This window comes from Tripterygium wilfordii, chromosome 5 (genome assembly GCF_013401445.1).
Source record: "Tripterygium wilfordii isolate XIE 37 chromosome 5, ASM1340144v1, whole genome shotgun sequence".
Taxonomy (NCBI): domain Eukaryota; kingdom Viridiplantae; phylum Streptophyta; class Magnoliopsida; order Celastrales; family Celastraceae; genus Tripterygium; species Tripterygium wilfordii.
This window is the reverse complement of record NC_052236.1, coordinates 2,356,605-2,374,503: the sequence shown is the minus strand read 5'-3', so window position 1 is coordinate 2,374,503 and position 17,899 is coordinate 2,356,605. Positions and strand designations below refer to the sequence as shown.

The following is a 17,899-nucleotide window of genomic DNA, read 5'->3' as shown; positions in this document are numbered from 1 at the left end:
AAAATAGAGTTATTCATAAAAAAAAAAAAAACTTTTTTTTTTGGCTTTTAAGAACACTTAGATAATAGGTTGAAGTCATTTTGAGAAGACAAGCGCATAAGATTCATTTAGATTAGATCTGCTACTACTTTCAACTAGTCGTTTTCATTGAGCAGTTTAAGTATTAGCTAGTTATGACATTGAGGTATTAGCTTCTTCTTGGCTAAATCTCCTGTGGCTCATACTAGTATGAATTGCTCGAAGTTGTGAAGATAGTGACTATCCCATATGAACCGAAAAATTGAATTAAGACCTCAATGAGAGAGGATAGAGAATCGATGAGCAAGAATTTGAATTTCTCAAGCAGAACATATGGTCTATATCTATTGGAGTATTAGAATATCAATTAGTATAAGAGTCAATTGTCTAAAACACTGAAAATGAAGTGTCTGCTGCATGCATCGCATCGGAGAATCTGCCTTTGATTACTGTGGTGGAGTCGAAGAATAACTGTCCGTTGCACACATTCCAATCACAGTTGTGCATACTTTTCTTTTGTTAGAAAATACGTATAGTATTCCAGACATTACACATTGATCTATGTGTTCCTGAAATGAAGTAAAAGAGAGAATAACTACAACAACAAATTGAACTTCAATACACGGTTAAACCAAATCAAAACAGACGACAAATCAAATACAGAAAAAAAAAAAAAAAAAAAGATTGTTAGATACTTCTAAATTGAAGGTTTACCTCAGAAGAAGATCATTTTGTAAAATATCAGAAGCGGAAGGACGTTGATTTGGATCATCAGCAATCAGCTCAAATAAGAAATCAGTGTACTCATCAGCATACTGCCAATCATCAGGCAATATCTTTTCGGTTGTTAATTTCTTGATGACATGCGACCTCTCTGATCCTGTATTGAATTGACAAAGCATTTCGAATAGCAGGATTCCTACACTGTATATGTCAAGTTTGCTGCTGTTTTCAGTCGCACTCTCAGGGGCTCGATAAAATATAGTGCCCTCAAAAACACCAACAGGTGAGCCACTCTGTTGCACTTTAAACAACAAAAGAAAAAGAAGTTAACACAATAAAAGATGTAACTAACAATCAAGCCTATAAGGGCAGAATATAATGTTCAAATCTATAAGTGTTTTCGACCCGTGGACTCGGTCTAGTATAATTAAAAATAGCTATGATAAAAGGAACTTACCAAGACCAAAATCTCCAATCTTCACATTGTCCGAATCATCAAAGAAAATATTATTTGAGGAGAGGTCCCTATGGATGATTCGTTTGCTGTGTATGTGTTTCAAGCCTTCCACAATCTGTCTGAAATACCTCCATGTAGTTTGTTCATCAAACTTTGCTTCCAACCTCTCTTTCAAGCCACTGAAGAACATTATATACATTTATATAATATATATACAAATATACTTCTTTAGTATGAAAACAGAAAACATGAACAGAGAAGAAAATTTAAATGTGGTACCTTGAACCACAATATTCCATTATGATATACAGACAGGACCCTTTTGAAGTATCATCATTGTCAATCTTATCACGATCGATGAGGAATCCTTTTTCAATCCAAGCCTAAATTTGTTAAACATATTAAAATTAACAAACTTTTAGCACAAACAAAATTTACAACTATGGAATAAGGACATAGACTTGTTGTTTACCACAATTTATAAACACACATATAAGGGCAGCTCATAAAAAAATGATACCTGGAAATACCGTACTATGTTCGGATGCTGTAGAGATGACAGAGCCTTAACTTCACTGCATCACCAATAAAACATAACATAACATAAAAAATGAATAAAACATAACATAACATAAAAATACCGTACTATATTTCACATTGTATATTTAGTCCTCAAAATTTAAGATTTATTGATTTACCTTAAAGAACATTCTTCACCATCATGAAATGGAAGTTTCTTTACAGCATAAAATTGGCCGTCAAGAATGTTCTTGCATTTGTAAACATATCCATAACCACCGCTGGCTGTATGTATCAAACCATAAAATTAACATCAATCCTACTAATTTGAATGAGATTAGGTTCATTTTTGGGAAATTGTGTCGTGTTTGGACACCTCTGTTCAATCTTTATCAGCAAATGATGCTATATGTCAAAATTGTAGTCTATCATCTCAAATTTATTTTATTTTGTTCATCAGTTTAACGACATAGTGACATACTCAAAGTATTAGAGGATACAAATTTAATTAACTTACATAGGTATGAAAAATAAAGAAGCAAAAAAAGCTGTGGCATATGTTAGAATGAAACAAGGGGAATGGATATTAGTGCGTGTTACACAGATCAGTAACAAGATGGATATCATCCTCATCTCAATGTATCAACTAACAACTAACAACTAACAACTCATAGCTCATAGCCGGGCCACTTTCCTTGTTAACTTTTCAATTAGGCAATTCAAGAACAACCAGCACAGGGCACTGAAAGGAAACTACTTCTTCCATTCCTAATGTCAATCACAAATAATATGTATCAGTTTATTAGATCCTAGCAAAACATGAAGATAGACTAACTTTCTTATTTACAATAAAACCATAATAATCCTACAAGTAAAAAACTGAATCAAACCAACGTCTTCTTTTCACGACCACCCGTGCTACCTTTTTGTATCCTGCAACACCCCAGCCCTCTCCTATATCAGAACAAATAAAACTCAGAATTAATCTCTCGAGATTCAGGAGAAATTAGAAGCCTAGAAATCTCTATCAGATCAGGGGAACTTAACCAGAGAACTTAGGAAGAAAGAAATCCAACCAACAAAGCCTAGGGGAAACCAACCATCCTACAGTGAAGCACTCAAAATGGCTGCAAGTTCATCGCAACAGATCAGGGAAGGTGAAATACATGTGAACTATAAATGCAATGCTCTGGAAAAAGATTGGCTAGGTAGGCCTGCTATTGCAATAGTGATGAATACTGGGGAGTTTGATCAAATTTACTAAGTCAGACCAACTGGCCTGTACTACATACAATAAGCCATTCATGAGCTGTAACAAACTGGTGATAACATTCGAAAAAGATGGAGAAAATATAACCGGCAGTTGAATATTATGCCAATAATAGAATGCTCGTCAGCTTATCTAAATGGAACACTTATGTGGTGAAAAAAAGGAAAATTGATATGGATTAGATGTGAAAGACTCCCTCTAATGGCATGGAATGCTAAAGTCTTTCAGTTGCTCGTATCAATTTAAGGCACCTTTGTCCAACTGGACTAGCAAACCGAGGACAAGAAGCAATTGAGCTATTGGTAGATTAATCATCTTAACTTCTAAGATAAAGCCTATAAAATCCAGTGTCAAGGTGAAGATTGATGGGGAAGCATGCGATATCAGTATCTCAGAAAAGGGAAAATAAGGATGATACTCCAGAAAAGAATCCCAAACCTGGCCTGAATACAAGACCGCAAGAAGATCATATCCATGAGGAAGAAACAGGGCAGCGTACCCCTGAATCGGAAAGGAAAAGAAGGCTGAAAGGGAAGGGTCCATTGCGACTAGAAATCGATACAGCTCCGCCGAGTGATGTCGAATCACACAATGATAACACCAGCAACAATTTTCAAAATTTAAATTTGAACCACTCTGACAGTATAGTACTGAACTCACATGTGCTACAGGAAAACTGTATTCAAAATGCTGAGGAAATTCAACAAGAAGAAACAAGTGAGAAAGAAAAACATGCAGTTACAAACAATAATGCCAACCGAGAAGCTGAAGAAACGTGGTCAGTCAGAGAGTGCAAAGGGACAAGAACCAAGACTATAGAGCATCTACAACAGATTATTTTAGCTGAGAACACAAATTGGGAGAGAGGAGGAAGATAAGCAACCGAAAATTAATGTTAGTCTGGACATGGTGGCCAGATTGAAGATTTTCTACAATATATGCTAGGAGGTGCTATCAAGAGGAGGACCGTTAGGAATCAGATTAAGATGAAAAAAGTGGATATTCTGTGCCTAGAAGAAATGAAAGCAGAAAGGATGGATGACACTATGCCTACAGTAACAAGCATTTGGGACCAGGATGGGAATCAGAGAACTCAGCTAACAACTAGCGTGGCTACTAGTAGCAGGTAAGTTTTCTGAATCTCAATTTAACTGCACTAACTAGAATGAATATTACCTTTTTTTTTATGGCACAAAAAGAATGCCATGACACTTGGATGTTATGTTATCTGGTTATTTTAACGACAGTTTGGCTACGGAAGATAGAAAAGGATGCCATAGGTTACCTAGAAGTAGCAAAAAAGAATTTCTGATTTCATCAACTTGAATGATCTAGTTGAACTGCCTCTCACAGATAGACACATTCATGGTCTGACAACAGATCTATTAGCATGATTCAGTATTCTAATAGACATGTAAATAGGATCCTGTATTTGTTCATTCATAAGTAAATAAGTAAATAGCGATCCATAACTAAATAATCGATTGGAACAAGATACAGAGAATATAAGAAGGACAGACGACTCTCACGAAGTGACAGTCAATTTCTATGCGTTTTATACATAGAAATATGCAAGTTCTTGAATCAAGATACAGAATCGTAACATGCATAACCAAAATATACAAGTTCTTTAATCAATTCAATTATTTCTTACCAATGAATTCCTCGTCCTCAAAATCACGATGATATCGGGAAGATATTGAAGGAAAACGCAAAGCAGTAGGATTCTGTGAACAAAATAGGGAAAATGAGAACAAGAAAATAAGCAAGAACAAGAAAATAAGCAAGAACAAGAAGATTAACTTACTTTCACACTAACATTCCATATTTTCTCCAGAAAACGTCGTGCAATGTCATACGACAGAACTTTGCATTGTTGCATGGATTCTTGCCTCACAGAATTTTCAATGTTGTTAGTTTAATTCCATCAAAGCACAGAAAATACTACCAGGAGTAGTGTTCTTCAGTATTGGATCCGCAAGCTTTTTTGCCTCTTTCAGAACATCTAAGTAGAGAAGTGCCTTTTGCTTCAAATCCTCATTTGAGGAGCTATTCTCAATCTCACGCTGACAATCTGCATAGAGTTGATCGTCGATTTGCAAACTAGAAAGAAATTTCGAAAATGATCCGGAGAATTCCATTTTCTCGGACGTGCAGAGAGTTGAGAGAGAGGAAACTTTTTGGAATTTGGAGATGGAGGGAACTGAAGTGTGTGAAGTGTGTGAGAAATGAGAATAGTTTTCTTCCCTTTTATTATATTTGGCGTTAATGAAATTTACCTCGGATCGGGGTAAGGTGTACTTGGGTCCCGAGTGAACCAGCTTTACTTGAAATGCCGACCCGAACCCGAATAGCATATACGGGACTCGAGACACCTGATCGCCATCACAGATGCGAAACCACCACAGATGTTTCAGCATGAGTTGCTTCAGAACTTCGCAATAAAACTTGTTCTGTAAGCTGTCAAGAGTTCATTTTCTCTTATATGTCATGTTGCAATCCTCGATTTTTATACTGATTGCCTTTTCTTTCTCCCTTTGGCTTCATGGTAGCTTTTTAGGAAAGTAAGCAAATTTTGTTAATGACGAAAAGGGGGTTTGGGTTTGTCCCTAGGAGTAGGACAATAAATGGTCTTTTTAACTATGGCATACGTTATCTTTTGCAATGAATGTAACTATCTTATTCTTTGGTTGGTTTAATGACAAAAATAGCCTCCGTAATGTAAAGGTAATTCTGCATGCAGCATTTACCTCCATAAGCCTTATGGTTGTGGGGAGGCTTGGTTCCTCTTCCACTTCACAACAAATGGTGGGTGGCTTTTCATGCTGTGTTGAATTTACTGTAGATTCCAGTTAACAAGGTTCGATCATATAGCGATTTGCGTAATGTACTGATGAAGAGAATATAACTATCTGCATTACATTTCAGAATTAATATTAGATACAAGGTGCGCCAGCAAATGTTCCATTTACTATTTGAGTCATTATCTTTCTTAAAACTTATTAGGAGCTTTTATTTACCTTAAAGCAAGTATATAATTAGAAGTGGCTTATCATTTATCCAATTAGAAGTGTGGGTTATCATTTATTCTAAACTAATTAAACGAGTTCTCTTAATATCTTTATCTTGATTTCCTCTGCAGTGTCCTTGTCTTTCTTATCATTTGGCATCTCTCCATTTCTTATAGTTTCCAATACAAGGTTTACTTCTAAAACCATGGGAAGCATGATTTTGACCAATGTACAGGGGAAAAAACGAGATCTAATACTTGTATTTGTGTCCAGAAAAATAAGAAGATTAAAACCATAAATCTTCTTTTTCAAGTGTTAATCCAGCCATCATATACCAATTACAAATCTGGATTGTTTTGTGAGATGATGGGAACTGTTCATGTACGAGACGATCTATTTATTTGTTTATTCAACTACAAGGAATTGATTGTGGTTAAGCTATCTATCGTGTGTTTGTCATCGTGCCAGATTTATATTATATTTTTGACTATACTATTAATGTTTAGAAGCTTCGCTAAGTATTGGCTAGTTTCGGAGTTCAAAAATCCACCATTCACCTCAATTGAATTGGATCATAGTGATTCTGGGATGGAAGGTTGCACTGTCACAACCCTTACAGTAACTGCAGAGCCCAAGAACTGGCAAATGCAATCAAAGTTGCTGTCCATGAGGTTTATACTTTACCTATCGTTGCTGTGAATTGAGGAATAGTGCTACCAATACATATTCTGTCAATTCAAAATCCTGATTTCTGTAGCTATATTTTTGTTTCCATTTCCATGAGCATTTAGTACCATGATGCCATTGAATGTATCTGGTAAAGCTTTTTGTTTTTCCTCCATGGAAAGTGAACACATATACATACTTATATCTCATTAGCCATTCTGTTCTGCATATTTTCTTGGTGCAGGTACGGTGACTTAAAGAATTTGGTATCACAGAGTGTGAATTAACTCGTTACATGGATGCACTTTTAAAGGATAGTGAACATCTGGCAGCAATGATTGATAATGTGTCATCTGTTGATAATTTAGAGTTCATCATGGAGAGCGATGCAATGGGTCATACAGTAATGGATCAGAGACAAGGCCATTAGAGCTCGGTTGCTATTGCTGGAACGGTTACTCTTGAAGAAGTAATTTTGCACATAAAGTTCTACATGAGTAGCAGTTTTGTATCTACTACCTTTTTCCCCATATATGGATGCCAAAAAAGATAACTTATTCTACTTATTTGTATCTCATAATCGAACCATGAGAAGCTTTCATTCATAGTTGTTTTATCTTTTGTATGTGGGCAACTAAGAAGTACTTTCCATGTCCAATTGTCTCTGCTGAAATAAAATGTCAAATGCTATGGAGGAAAAACCTAGCACTATGTGATTATTAAAAAATTTGGTCATCTTTCTTTGAAGCTTTACGTTTCATTCATTTTCGTTCCCTAGAGGCTTAAATATCATACCATAGGGAGGAACAACCTCATGCTAGCTGGTTCTGAACCTCTTGTATAATTTCTTTTAGATTTTCCCCCCTTCTGTTGACTGATTTTCCCAGTAGAACTCAGGTTAAAAATTTGCCGATTCTCGTATTCTCCAGTCAGGTTAACTTCTTGGACAAAGTTGCTCTGATTTTCTTTCTAATGGTGCAATTTATACTATTCAAATATGGATGGTTATTTAGAACTTTCCATTAACTTCTTAAATCAAGTTTGATTCCATCTTACTGTTTAACATGCTATTACAGTGGACATGTTTTGACATCTTCATTCTCCTTGAGATATGAATATTGCCATACATTTATGCATTTGGTGGTCAAGAGCTCGCTTGCCAGGAGTTTCCATGCTAAAGCATATTATTTAGCCAATGTTCATGACTTGCAAAGCTACCCACTTGAATGTTGTGAAAATTTGTATTATGAAGTTTGTCTTTTTCTTTTCTTTTCAAACACTGATTAAATCATCAGTTTAGTATTTTGCTGGATGGGCGATATAAGTAAGACTTTGATTTTGCTGGAGTTGGTTTCCTTTATGAATTATTGCATACTGAAATTACAATGACACACGTTTTTTCTTTTACTATGGTTGTTGATTTCATTGCTTTCGTCTTTTTTCATTGTCATTGTTTGTCTTACTTTTATTCTTTATGCCAACCGTTGTTTTGTTGGTACCTTTCGCAGGTGCTAAGGCATTAGAAAATATCTCCGACTTTGGACAACCTGCTGCAGCAATAACATCTGGATTGGAGGAGCACATTGAGGCGGAGCCAGAGGTGTCTTTAAAAACTCCCTGTTTACCTCTTTGAACACCGGTGCTTTATTGTTATTCTATTAAAATCACATATTGCATTAACGTTTTTGCTGATTTTTTCTTCTCTTACTCATGCAGCTTGAAGTCCCAAAAGAGTTGATATCTTCATCACAGGCAGAGGAGATATGATTGCTTCGGAGGCCTGTTTTTTTTTCCCCCCTTACATTCAGAAGCAAATGTCACAAAAATGCATGAGAACGAATCTGGAATCACTCAAAAAAGTTAGTTTTAGGCAACCCTATTTGAGCATCACTTCAACCATATTCCATACTTCAACCCCATCAATTTTTTCATTAAGGGGTTAAGTCAACTTTTAATCACTGAAAAATACTCAAAGTTTCATTTTGGTCACCCAAAGATCAAATGTTCCAAATTGGTTACTCAAAGATTTTTTTTTTTATACAATTTGACCTCTTGGATAGATTTGGTGAATTTTGGGCAATCAAGGGTCCTATGTGACATATTGGTCAACACCAATTGTTTTTCTTGTGTGGCATGATAGCTATCAAAATAAATAAATAAAAATGCCACCTCATTTTCTAAATAAATATCCTAAATAAATCCAAATTCAATATCACCTAAATAAATCAAAAAAACCCAAGATAAATCCAAAAATCAAATTTCCTCCTAAAATTCAATACCACATCTTCAAGGAATCAAAGCACCAGTGCATCAAAGTACCGTAGCATCAAAGCTCCTCTCCATCAAATCACTAGTGCTCCTCTCCATCTGGTCTTCAATCTTTGTGAAGCTTGGTTTCGATATGCTTTAGATCTCGCGCGTTTTGGAGATCGAGGGATTGGCTCCTTTCTTAACCAGAGTTACATTTTGGTAAGGTTAGTCAAAGTTTCTTCTAGTCAAGTAAAGTCAACATCCTTCTTCGTCCTCTCTTCTTCATCTTTGTTGATGCAGGTTTTTGTTCGCCTGGCATCAACGCCTCCGTGCCTTGGGGTGGTGGTAGTGTCTCTTCTGCACATCATCGATCTTCATCTTTGTTGATGCAGGTTTTTGTTCGCCTGGCATCAACGCCTCCGTGCCTTGGGGTGGTGGTAGTGTCTCTTCCGCACATCATCGAGATCAAGGGTTCGAGGTACGGAGGCGTTGACGCCAGGCGAACAAAAACCTGCATCAACAAAAAGGCGCCTTTTGGGAGGGGAGGCTTTTGTTCACCTGTATCCCGTAATCTCCCGAGAGGTTAGACCTCCGCGTCTCGAACCTGTGACCTCGATGGTGTGAGGCCGAGACACTACCACTACACCAAGCTTGATCTCGATGATGTGGGGGAGAGACACTACCACCACACCAGCTTGGGGTGGTGGTAGTGTCTCTCCCCCACATCATCGAGATCAAAGGTTCGAGGCACGGAGGCGTTGATGTCAGGCGAACAAAAACCTGCATCAACAATCTTCACCACTTGTGTTTCTGCAATTGATCATATAGATCAAGTTAGTCTCAAATCTTGAAATCACAACACTCTTTCATGTACGCCAATACTACAACAAAAATAAGGATTTTGTCTACGTGTGACCTCTATTTTCTCTTTGTTTTTCAGTGACCAGGAAGATGAAATTTCCGACAATGGAGGGTTGGCGATGGAGGCGGGTGACAGAGAGCTAAGATAATGTCGCCCCATTTGTTCTTTGACTTCTTTCTACGGTTAGGAAAAAATTGGGGCCTTTTGATTTGTGTTTTTCTAATTTTGTAATTATGTTTTTGTTTTTCAAACATGGCAGCTGGTTTTTTTAAATTTTTATTAAAGTTTTCCACATCATCAATGTTAAAACTCTCATTGACGTCGTCAAGCCACATAAGCAAAATTAAACAGTTCATTAATGGTCAATGTGCCATGTAGGACTCTTGATTGTCCATAATTCATCAAATTTGTTCGAGTGATCAAATTGTATAAAAAAAAAAAAAGATCTTTAAGTAACCAATTTGGAACGTTTGATATTTGGAAGACCAAAGTGAAACTGTGAGTATCTTTCAGTGGTCAAAAGTTGACTTAACCCTTATTTTAAGTATAAAACATCTTAAGAAATACACAAAATAGAAAAGTGAATTATTTTAATATTTTTAAAAAACAACCTTTTGTGTTTGGGAACCCCAAATTTGGGGCTGTCTTCTACCATCCTCACTGTTCAGGGTGTGTGAATCAGCATGTTGCATGTTGTCTTATAACCTGCTGTTGTCCTTGTCCGATAACTTGTCCTTGTTTGTATTTTCTTCTTATAGAACTTTTTCCCTCGTACTTACAATTTAAGAAAATAGAGAATGAATTCGGCATTAACCAGTTTGTCATCTGACCAAACCATTGAATCTGTTTCTCCTTCACCACCTCAAGAATTTCTGGTTAATGAACGAGTATATTGGAATTTTAAGTATCGCGTCTGTTTTTGTTGGTGTCTCATGATTTTCAATGTTATTGAGATGTCATAATGTTTGATAATGATCATAGTTTGTTACTAAATTTTTTGTCCCAATGAATATGTGCTTACCAATGACTTTTAGTTCTCTATGTCAAATTCTTTTCATTGTAGCTTTCCCAGAGTGAAGCCCGGGGTGGTGTTTTGCGGCTAATTGTTGGTGGGGGACGAGCAGCTGAAAGTGCTGATTCAAGAGGAGCTTTCGTTGTTGACTCGTTGGTGTTTGAACTCTCGGTGACGGAGGTCGTGTTGGCAACTTCACAAGGGAACATGTCAAAATAGTCATATTTTCTAGTGACAATTTATCCTTCCGTAGATGTGTATTTCTAGTGACAACAAGAATTTACTGATTTATTTTGTGGAATACAAGGTATTTCCTTAATCATTTATTATGTGATATTAACTAAAAAATTAATCATCTCTCTGTTGTCAGTAGACGTTGTAGTTTCTAGTCATTTATTTATGACTTTCCCCATCAGTGTGATGGTAGTTGAACGAGCAAGTTGATGGAAAAGATCTCTTTTAGTCAATTAATGGTAGATAGATTGTTGATGGCGAGTTAATAGCATTGTTTTGACTAGCTGATATGATGTACGCTTGTCACCTTTTTTCAGTTCTTGTTCCTTCAGTAATCTTAAATACATTAGATTAAGATGGAGCGTAAATATGTGCAGAGCCTGACAAGCAAGAGTGTTCCATCTCCGATATTGGTTAGCTGCTCTCAAGTTGATGTTGATCTCCTAGCTACTTCTTCCTTTCTCCGGTGTGACTGAAACCTATTCTCCGGTTTTACTTTGCACTCTTAGCACTATCCAAACAACCGAAATCGTCATTGAACAGAATGCGGTAGCAGAAATGTACTGGACTCTCGTTTCTGTTTTTCTTTGTCCCATGTTATACTTCAGGTGATTCTTCGCAAGGGGGCTTGATGTCTTCACTCTTTCATTCTATCATGGGGATTTTAATATCTCATAATCGACCCATTATTGAACAAAATTTTTTTTCTCTAAGTTCTATCTGCATATTTATTAGTGTAATATGTAAAGTGAAGCGTCGTTCTGTGATATAGTGGCAAATTGGTCGTATTAAATTATGAGCTGGTCCTTGGGGTTTTCATCAAGTTGTTTGATTGTTTTACATCAGGCAATGAAGAGGTCAATGCCGTGGGTTCAGATGTTGAAGGAGATGATGACATGAAAAAGGGAAGAAGGATTGCTCCGAAAGGAAACTAGATAAAGGTAATTACACTATAACTCATACTGGAAGCCATGGGAGAGACGCACGGAGAGAAGGCTTGGCTGCTGCAACAAGACTAGTCATGTGCGGTAGGGGTGGTTTGTGGAAAAAATCAGACCAGCAAGAAGAAACGCTCACATTTGGAGCGTGTCTTTCTTGGGCAGAAACACTTGGCCACGCTAAACCAAACGCAGCCTAAATATAAAGATAATTACACTATAACCCATACTACATCATCTCTGTGAGAGTTTTCTATGATTTCATTCTATTGTTGATATGTAATGACCGTCTGAGTTGGCGCTGAAATGCATGTAATTTTTAAGTTATGAGAGTTCAGACTTAAGATTTGTTGAAATTAATGATGATCTGAGGCTACTCAAGAGTCGAGAATTCAGATGGTTTAGAGAATTCACTTCAGATGATAACATTGGCTCTGTAGTTGAATCCTCACAAATAAAGTAGCCAAATGGGCAGCAAGCCACTCAGATGAGATGTGAACAACGTCAAGATCTATTAGGTTGTATAAGGAGATACATAGGGATAGGGGAAGGATAATTTGCAGCTTGAGCCAGCTTGTTCAATGGCGTTGACCACTGCTTTGAGGACTTCCTGTAGTAAGTGTCATATCCATCTGTTAACTAGTATTGTGAGACATTATTCTATTCAATTAGTGTTGGTCTTTATTGAAATACCATTTTCGTCAAGATGACAACTCTATATTCCTTGATTTTCGACCAAGATAAAAACTCACACCCCCATCCACACCAAGGGCACAATCACTTGGATCAAATCTCATTTTGTAACTTAAGAGTCATTCAACTGTCATATAACACGACCCCAAGAAAGGGGAAAAAAAAAAAGAAACAAAAAAGACAAACAAAACCTTCACTGATAAATTAACAAACAGATTCTGTGTAGTGACATTCACAGCCTACTAAATCATTCTCAAGCTTCACCAGTGCACTGAAGCCTCCTCAATCCTCATGTTTTGGTTCTGCATCAAAAGAAAGACCAAAGCAAAACTATACAGTTAAGTGCAGACTGCAGGATCAATCAACCAAGTCCACGGCATAAACTAAGGAACAGCCACCAAAACAATATAAAGGAATCAATGCAAGAATAAATCCTCATGCGCATCAGATAGTGAAAAAGCACTCGCCAATTCCCATTTTCACATAATGGCATGGTAAATGAATGTGCTAGGACTACTCTTACTAGCGTCATGGGAGAATGTAAAGCATCACATATAACATTTAGGCTCCGTTTTGTAGAGAGTATGGCTAATAGAGTATATGCTGTCGATTTATGCTAGAGTATATGTCAGAGTATACGTTGTGCAAGTGTTTGGTGAAACTATTTGAGAGAGAGGGTATAAGCTTGCAATTTACCAATAAGGGTATTAAAGCATTAACAATTTACCAATAAGGGTATTAGTCATAGTTAAAGAAATTAAATTCTTTTGGGTCTGTCTTCCAGGCAATTTCTAGGCTCTTGTCCTCATTAGTGTTTCCTGTAGTCACCCTCTTCATTCTTTTTCAAGTCAGATCCTGTTGGCCCCTGATATGGCTTTTTAGGTCAAATTCGTAGTTTGTTAGTGTGGCGAGTTAGGCTTTCTGGGTGGACTGTTATGGAATTGATATTTCTTTTGGGTTGTTGTCTTGTTGATGGGTGTTAGTTAATTGATCGTAAATGGCAGAGGGGTAGCGAAGGAATCCAGCATGGCATATCGAAAATACTCCCGTGATGGGAGTGTGTTTTTTCTTGGCGTAAACAGCGGCATATACGCCACCATATCACACCTGTTTGGTAGGTGGGCGTTGCCCAGCGTTTCCCGCTAGCGGAGAAGCTAGGCATACACCCAACCAAACGGACACCTAATGTCTTGAACTATGCTTAAAGAAATGAACTTATTAGCCAGACAGAACTCGTGCCAAAGGTAAATATACTCGTTTTAAACCTGCCTCTATTTTTAGAATAAAAGTAAATTTAGGAAATTTGCCAACCAGTAAATATGTTGATAAAGACACAATTATACAAACTATAACCAGTATACCTAAATATAGACCAGTTCCCAAATAAAATGCACAAGCGAATAGAAAATATTGCAACAAAACAAGTCAAAATTGTAACTAAAAAAAATTGAGAACGAAAAAGACCAAGTAAAAAGGTTACTTACGATTGGATTGATCCATGAGGACGATGACGACTTGCAAGACAATCTTTTAAACTGACCAAGCAACGAGAGTATGGATGAATATTATACAGCGGGCAAACTAATCTGGCCCCAAGTTTTGGTTCGAAGACTTTTTCCAACTTATTGCTTTCAAGGTCATAGGTACCTATTAGCTCGGGAATCCCAAGGAACAAAACCTCAGAAGTCGGATGAAATGCATAGGGAATGAATGGATAATTACATAAATGGGCAAGAAAAATAAATTCCGCCAACGGATCTTCAGCAGAACGGTTAGTGCAGAGAGTATGCTTCAAAATCCAGTGAGAACCAACTTTTAGACTATGGTCCTCTAGAAACCAAATCTGCATGTTAGGCCCATCATAAATAGCATAATATAAATGATCTCTGGATGCACCAATAGTTCCCATGTGATTCCTCATATAGTTAACCGTTCTATCACGACTCCTACTCCTATACTTGGTTATTCTATACTTAGTCGGCAGCTCAATTGCACGAGCACTCATTGCATTAAGATCAAAACACAAAAGGTGGTTCGAGCGAGATAACCTGTATAGCACCCCATCCAGATAAGCAGTGCACTTGATCCAAGGAACTCCATATACTGGAGCTTCAATTGGCACTTCACGAGTAACCCACTCCCACGTATCTGAGGAGAATATGTCCAATCTCGGAGGGTTAGATAAAGAAGTATCATGTTGTGTGTAATCTACACATACAACCTTATAATGTGGGGACTTGAAAGGGTTAAAAGCCAAACAAGAATAGGATGCAGTGGGATGTTCAACAAATCTGGGAATCTCCACACATTGTTTGGTAGCAGGGTTGCACACGTAATACTGAGTGTTTTCAGGGTTGCACACGTAATACTGAGTGTTTTCCCTGACAAAAAGCAGTAGTCCATTGCAACAATCAAGCAACTTGTATGAAGCTGGGTCAGATGGCAGAAGTGCTTTATATGACTGAACAAATACGTTGGGGTCAGCCTCCTCCGGAGATGTGAGGGGACTATACTGGGTTTGGACTACAGTACCATTATTCAGCGTAGAATGAAATAGAAGCCCGCAAATAGGTGCACTCTTTGATAATATAGGAACACAAAAATTGTTAATTAAAGAGTGCCATGTTTTAGAAACGACCTTGAACCTGATAAGCGGCTTTTCAGGTAAACGACAAAGAATCTCAACCAACACATCATCTGGTATGTTGAACCCCATATTATTATTGCATATGCAGCAGGAGGAGTTATTCATATTTTTCTTATTTTTCTCATCAGGCGGTAATACTTCAACTTCACTAATAGCCATCATGGATCCCTCTTCCTCCAGCTTTTACTCCGACAAAGATTAAATCAACAGAAATAACCAAAAAAAGATCTGATTGCTCCGCAATTGCTAAAGAAACTTTTCTTCGACTTCCAAATAATCTAACAATAAATCGTACTAACCTGAATACAACGTCTGCTCCTGGCCTTCGGCGATGTTTGAATGGATTTAGAATGAGAAAAAGGGAAATCTTCTCCTCTTCGTTTTTCTCTTGACCACCTATGGTTTACTCCGCCGCCGCTTCGCTATTTTCTCGATGGACAGATTTCTTTTGAAAAATTTCCGGATACCACCCCAACAAAAGGTTGGATCTGATCCCACCTCTTCCGTAATGCGAGGGCTAGGAAAGTCATTTGACACATATGCTTAGTGTGCTTCATATTTTGATTTTGACTCCGTTTAGTACGGCGGAAAGATTAATTTTCAATGCTAACGGAAAAATTTTCAATGCTAATGGAAAAATTGTGAAAAATATATTGAGCTTAAAGTTGTGAAATATGCTGTGAGGTTTCTGCTAAATTAAAAGCTGATGTTAATGGAAAAATTATTGAAATAAAATATTATAATATTAATTTCTATTTTTATATTAAAATTAATCTAATAAATATAATTCTTATTAAAAATAATTTTAAGTATTAATTAATAAAATTTTTAATTATTAATTAATAAAATTTTAATATTTTTTTATTTTAAGTATTAAACTGTTAAAAATATTTTTATAGTATTAAAACTCTTAAAAATAATTTTAAGTATTAAAATATTTTTCATAATTTTTTAATCATTTTGTTATTATATTTAAGCTAATAAATATAATTTATTATTAAATTGTTTTTATATCAAAACAAAAAATGTTAATTAGTAAAAGAAATAAAATAATAAAATATAATATTGTAAATATTTAAAAAAATAAAATAATAAATTGAAAATGTTTTTCCAGATAATACATGTTAATATGCATGTGGGCCATCGTTTATTAAAAAATAATAAATTATTATTATTTTGTAGGACCCACATTATTAAAAAATTATAAAATACAATCATTTCGTGGGATCCACATTAAAAAAAAACAAAAAAATAAAGGAGGCTAAACGCCTCCCCCGTTGTGAAAAGAAGGGAGCTTCTTTTCCTACGGCGGATCCGTTGGTTCCGCTACACCATGACAACGCTTGGTGCAGTGGATCCGTCACCGGATCCGTTGCACCAAACAAGCGGTTAGTGTAATTTTAGAGTTTTCCTTTAGGAAGTGACATGACAAAATCGAGTAGCGGAAATGTTGGCGTAACAAATTTGTCCCATATATTAACAAGTTGTTTGTACCAAAATTAAGTCCTACAAGTCAACTGACACGTGATAAAGAGGGACCCACAAAGCACAAGAATTAGCTCACAAAAATTAGCTCACAAAAATTAGGGTTGTCCGAAATCAGTTGTCCAATGAATTACAATCCAGGGAGTCTTGATCCTAATGGATAGATTATTCTCAAACGTGGCTTGTTGGATTATGACCGAGATTTTAGCAAGATAGCATCAAGGAGGAATGATAAATGTTCAAATGTACATTTTAATTGATAATTTATTATGGACATTTGTCATACAATTAGGGCTTTAAGTGATTATTACATAATTAAAGTACAAATATCATTTTTAATCATTTTATATTTATTTATATATTTTTAGGCCCAAAAACTTATAACTCATTCTCAGTTATGGTCTTATTCTATAAAAAGACCATATTATGAAGCCTAGTTTTGTTCAGCCATGTGTCATCATACTAAGTGTAAAATAAACCACTTGCATCATCTGTATATTTACATATCATCATTCCATTTAATCATCGTATCATGTAGATAAATATATATACATATGTATATATGCTTACCTCACATCATTTATTACCATCAACATATGGTACCGAAAGTCCATATATATATAGAGAGAGAGAGAGTAGTCTATATATATAGTTGTGTGTACACACACTCATATATGTATATGTATATGTATATAATTGCCTTACATCAATAAATGTAATCTCACCAATGCTTTCACGTATGCAATTAATATTGCAGGTCATTTTTCCTCTAAAGTCTTCAAAATACAGCACTGAAAGGACTCGTGAAGACTATCATGAGTATTCTTTATCTCACCAGTAGATTTTCACTTCTATAAAATGATCAGACACTGAGATAAAATCAGAGAGAGAGTTTTTCTAGAGAAAACAAAGAGCAAGAGGAGAAAAAAAATCAGAGAGTGAGAGATAAAATCAAAGAGAGAGTTCTTGAGTTTCATTTTCTCTTTTACAGCAATTCTCTCACATATTCTTTCTAGAATTTTGTGAGATTAATTGCTGGTTGTGTAAACTTAGTATGAGGAACTAATCTTCTTACTAGGGTGATGATGGATCCACTCTATTATGTTTAAATAAA

At 36.1% G+C, this 17,899-nt stretch overlaps 2 protein-coding genes and 1 long non-coding RNA gene across 3 annotated transcripts; 1 reads left to right on the top strand and 2 right to left on the bottom strand.

Annotated features, from left to right (window-relative positions):
• Nucleotides 1–373: 373 nt before the first annotated feature.
• Nucleotides 374–1,397, bottom strand: LOC119998525 (probable serine/threonine-protein kinase ifkC). The gene is made up of 3 exons (XM_038845878.1): nucleotides 1,199–1,397; nucleotides 733–1,042; nucleotides 374–587 (listed from the first exon to the last, which is right to left on the bottom strand). The coding sequence occupies exons 1-3, from the start codon at nucleotides 1,395–1,397 to the stop codon at nucleotides 578–580; spliced, it is 519 nt and encodes a 172-aa protein (XP_038701806.1). The 3' UTR covers nucleotides 374–577.
• Nucleotides 1,398–8,864: 7,467 nt separating this feature from the next.
• Nucleotides 8,865–11,919, top strand: LOC119998089. The gene is made up of 5 exons (XR_005468186.1): nucleotides 8,865–9,138; nucleotides 9,855–9,958; nucleotides 10,840–10,997; nucleotides 11,400–11,630; nucleotides 11,869–11,919. It is a non-coding gene; the product is annotated as an uncharacterized LOC119998089 (long non-coding RNA).
• A 742-nt stretch (nucleotides 11,920–12,661) lies between these two features.
• Nucleotides 12,662–15,593, bottom strand: LOC119998446 (F-box protein At5g07610-like). Its single transcript, XM_038845777.1, has 2 exons — nucleotides 14,138–15,593; nucleotides 12,662–12,955 (listed from the first exon to the last, which is right to left on the bottom strand). The coding sequence occupies exons 1-2, from the start codon at nucleotides 15,460–15,462 to the stop codon at nucleotides 12,943–12,945; spliced, it is 1,338 nt and encodes a 445-aa protein (XP_038701705.1). The 5' UTR covers nucleotides 15,463–15,593; the 3' UTR covers nucleotides 12,662–12,942.
• Nucleotides 15,594–17,899: the final 2,306 nt, after the last annotated feature.

What these genes read in the sequence shown, in the direction of transcription:
- LOC119998525 (XM_038845878.1), bottom strand. Translation starts at nt 1,397, where the DNA reads ATGTATATAATGTTCTTCAGTGGCTTGAAAGAGAGGTTGGAAGCAAAG. An exon ending in GATTGGAGATTTTGGTCTTG is followed by an intron (nt 1,043 to 1,198) that starts GTAAGTTCCTTT and finishes TGTTGTTTAAAG; the next exon opens with TGCAACAGAGTGGCTCACCT.
- LOC119998446 (XM_038845777.1), bottom strand. Translation starts at nt 15,462, where the DNA reads ATGATGGCTATTAGTGAAGTTGAAGTATTACCGCCTGATGAGAAAAAT.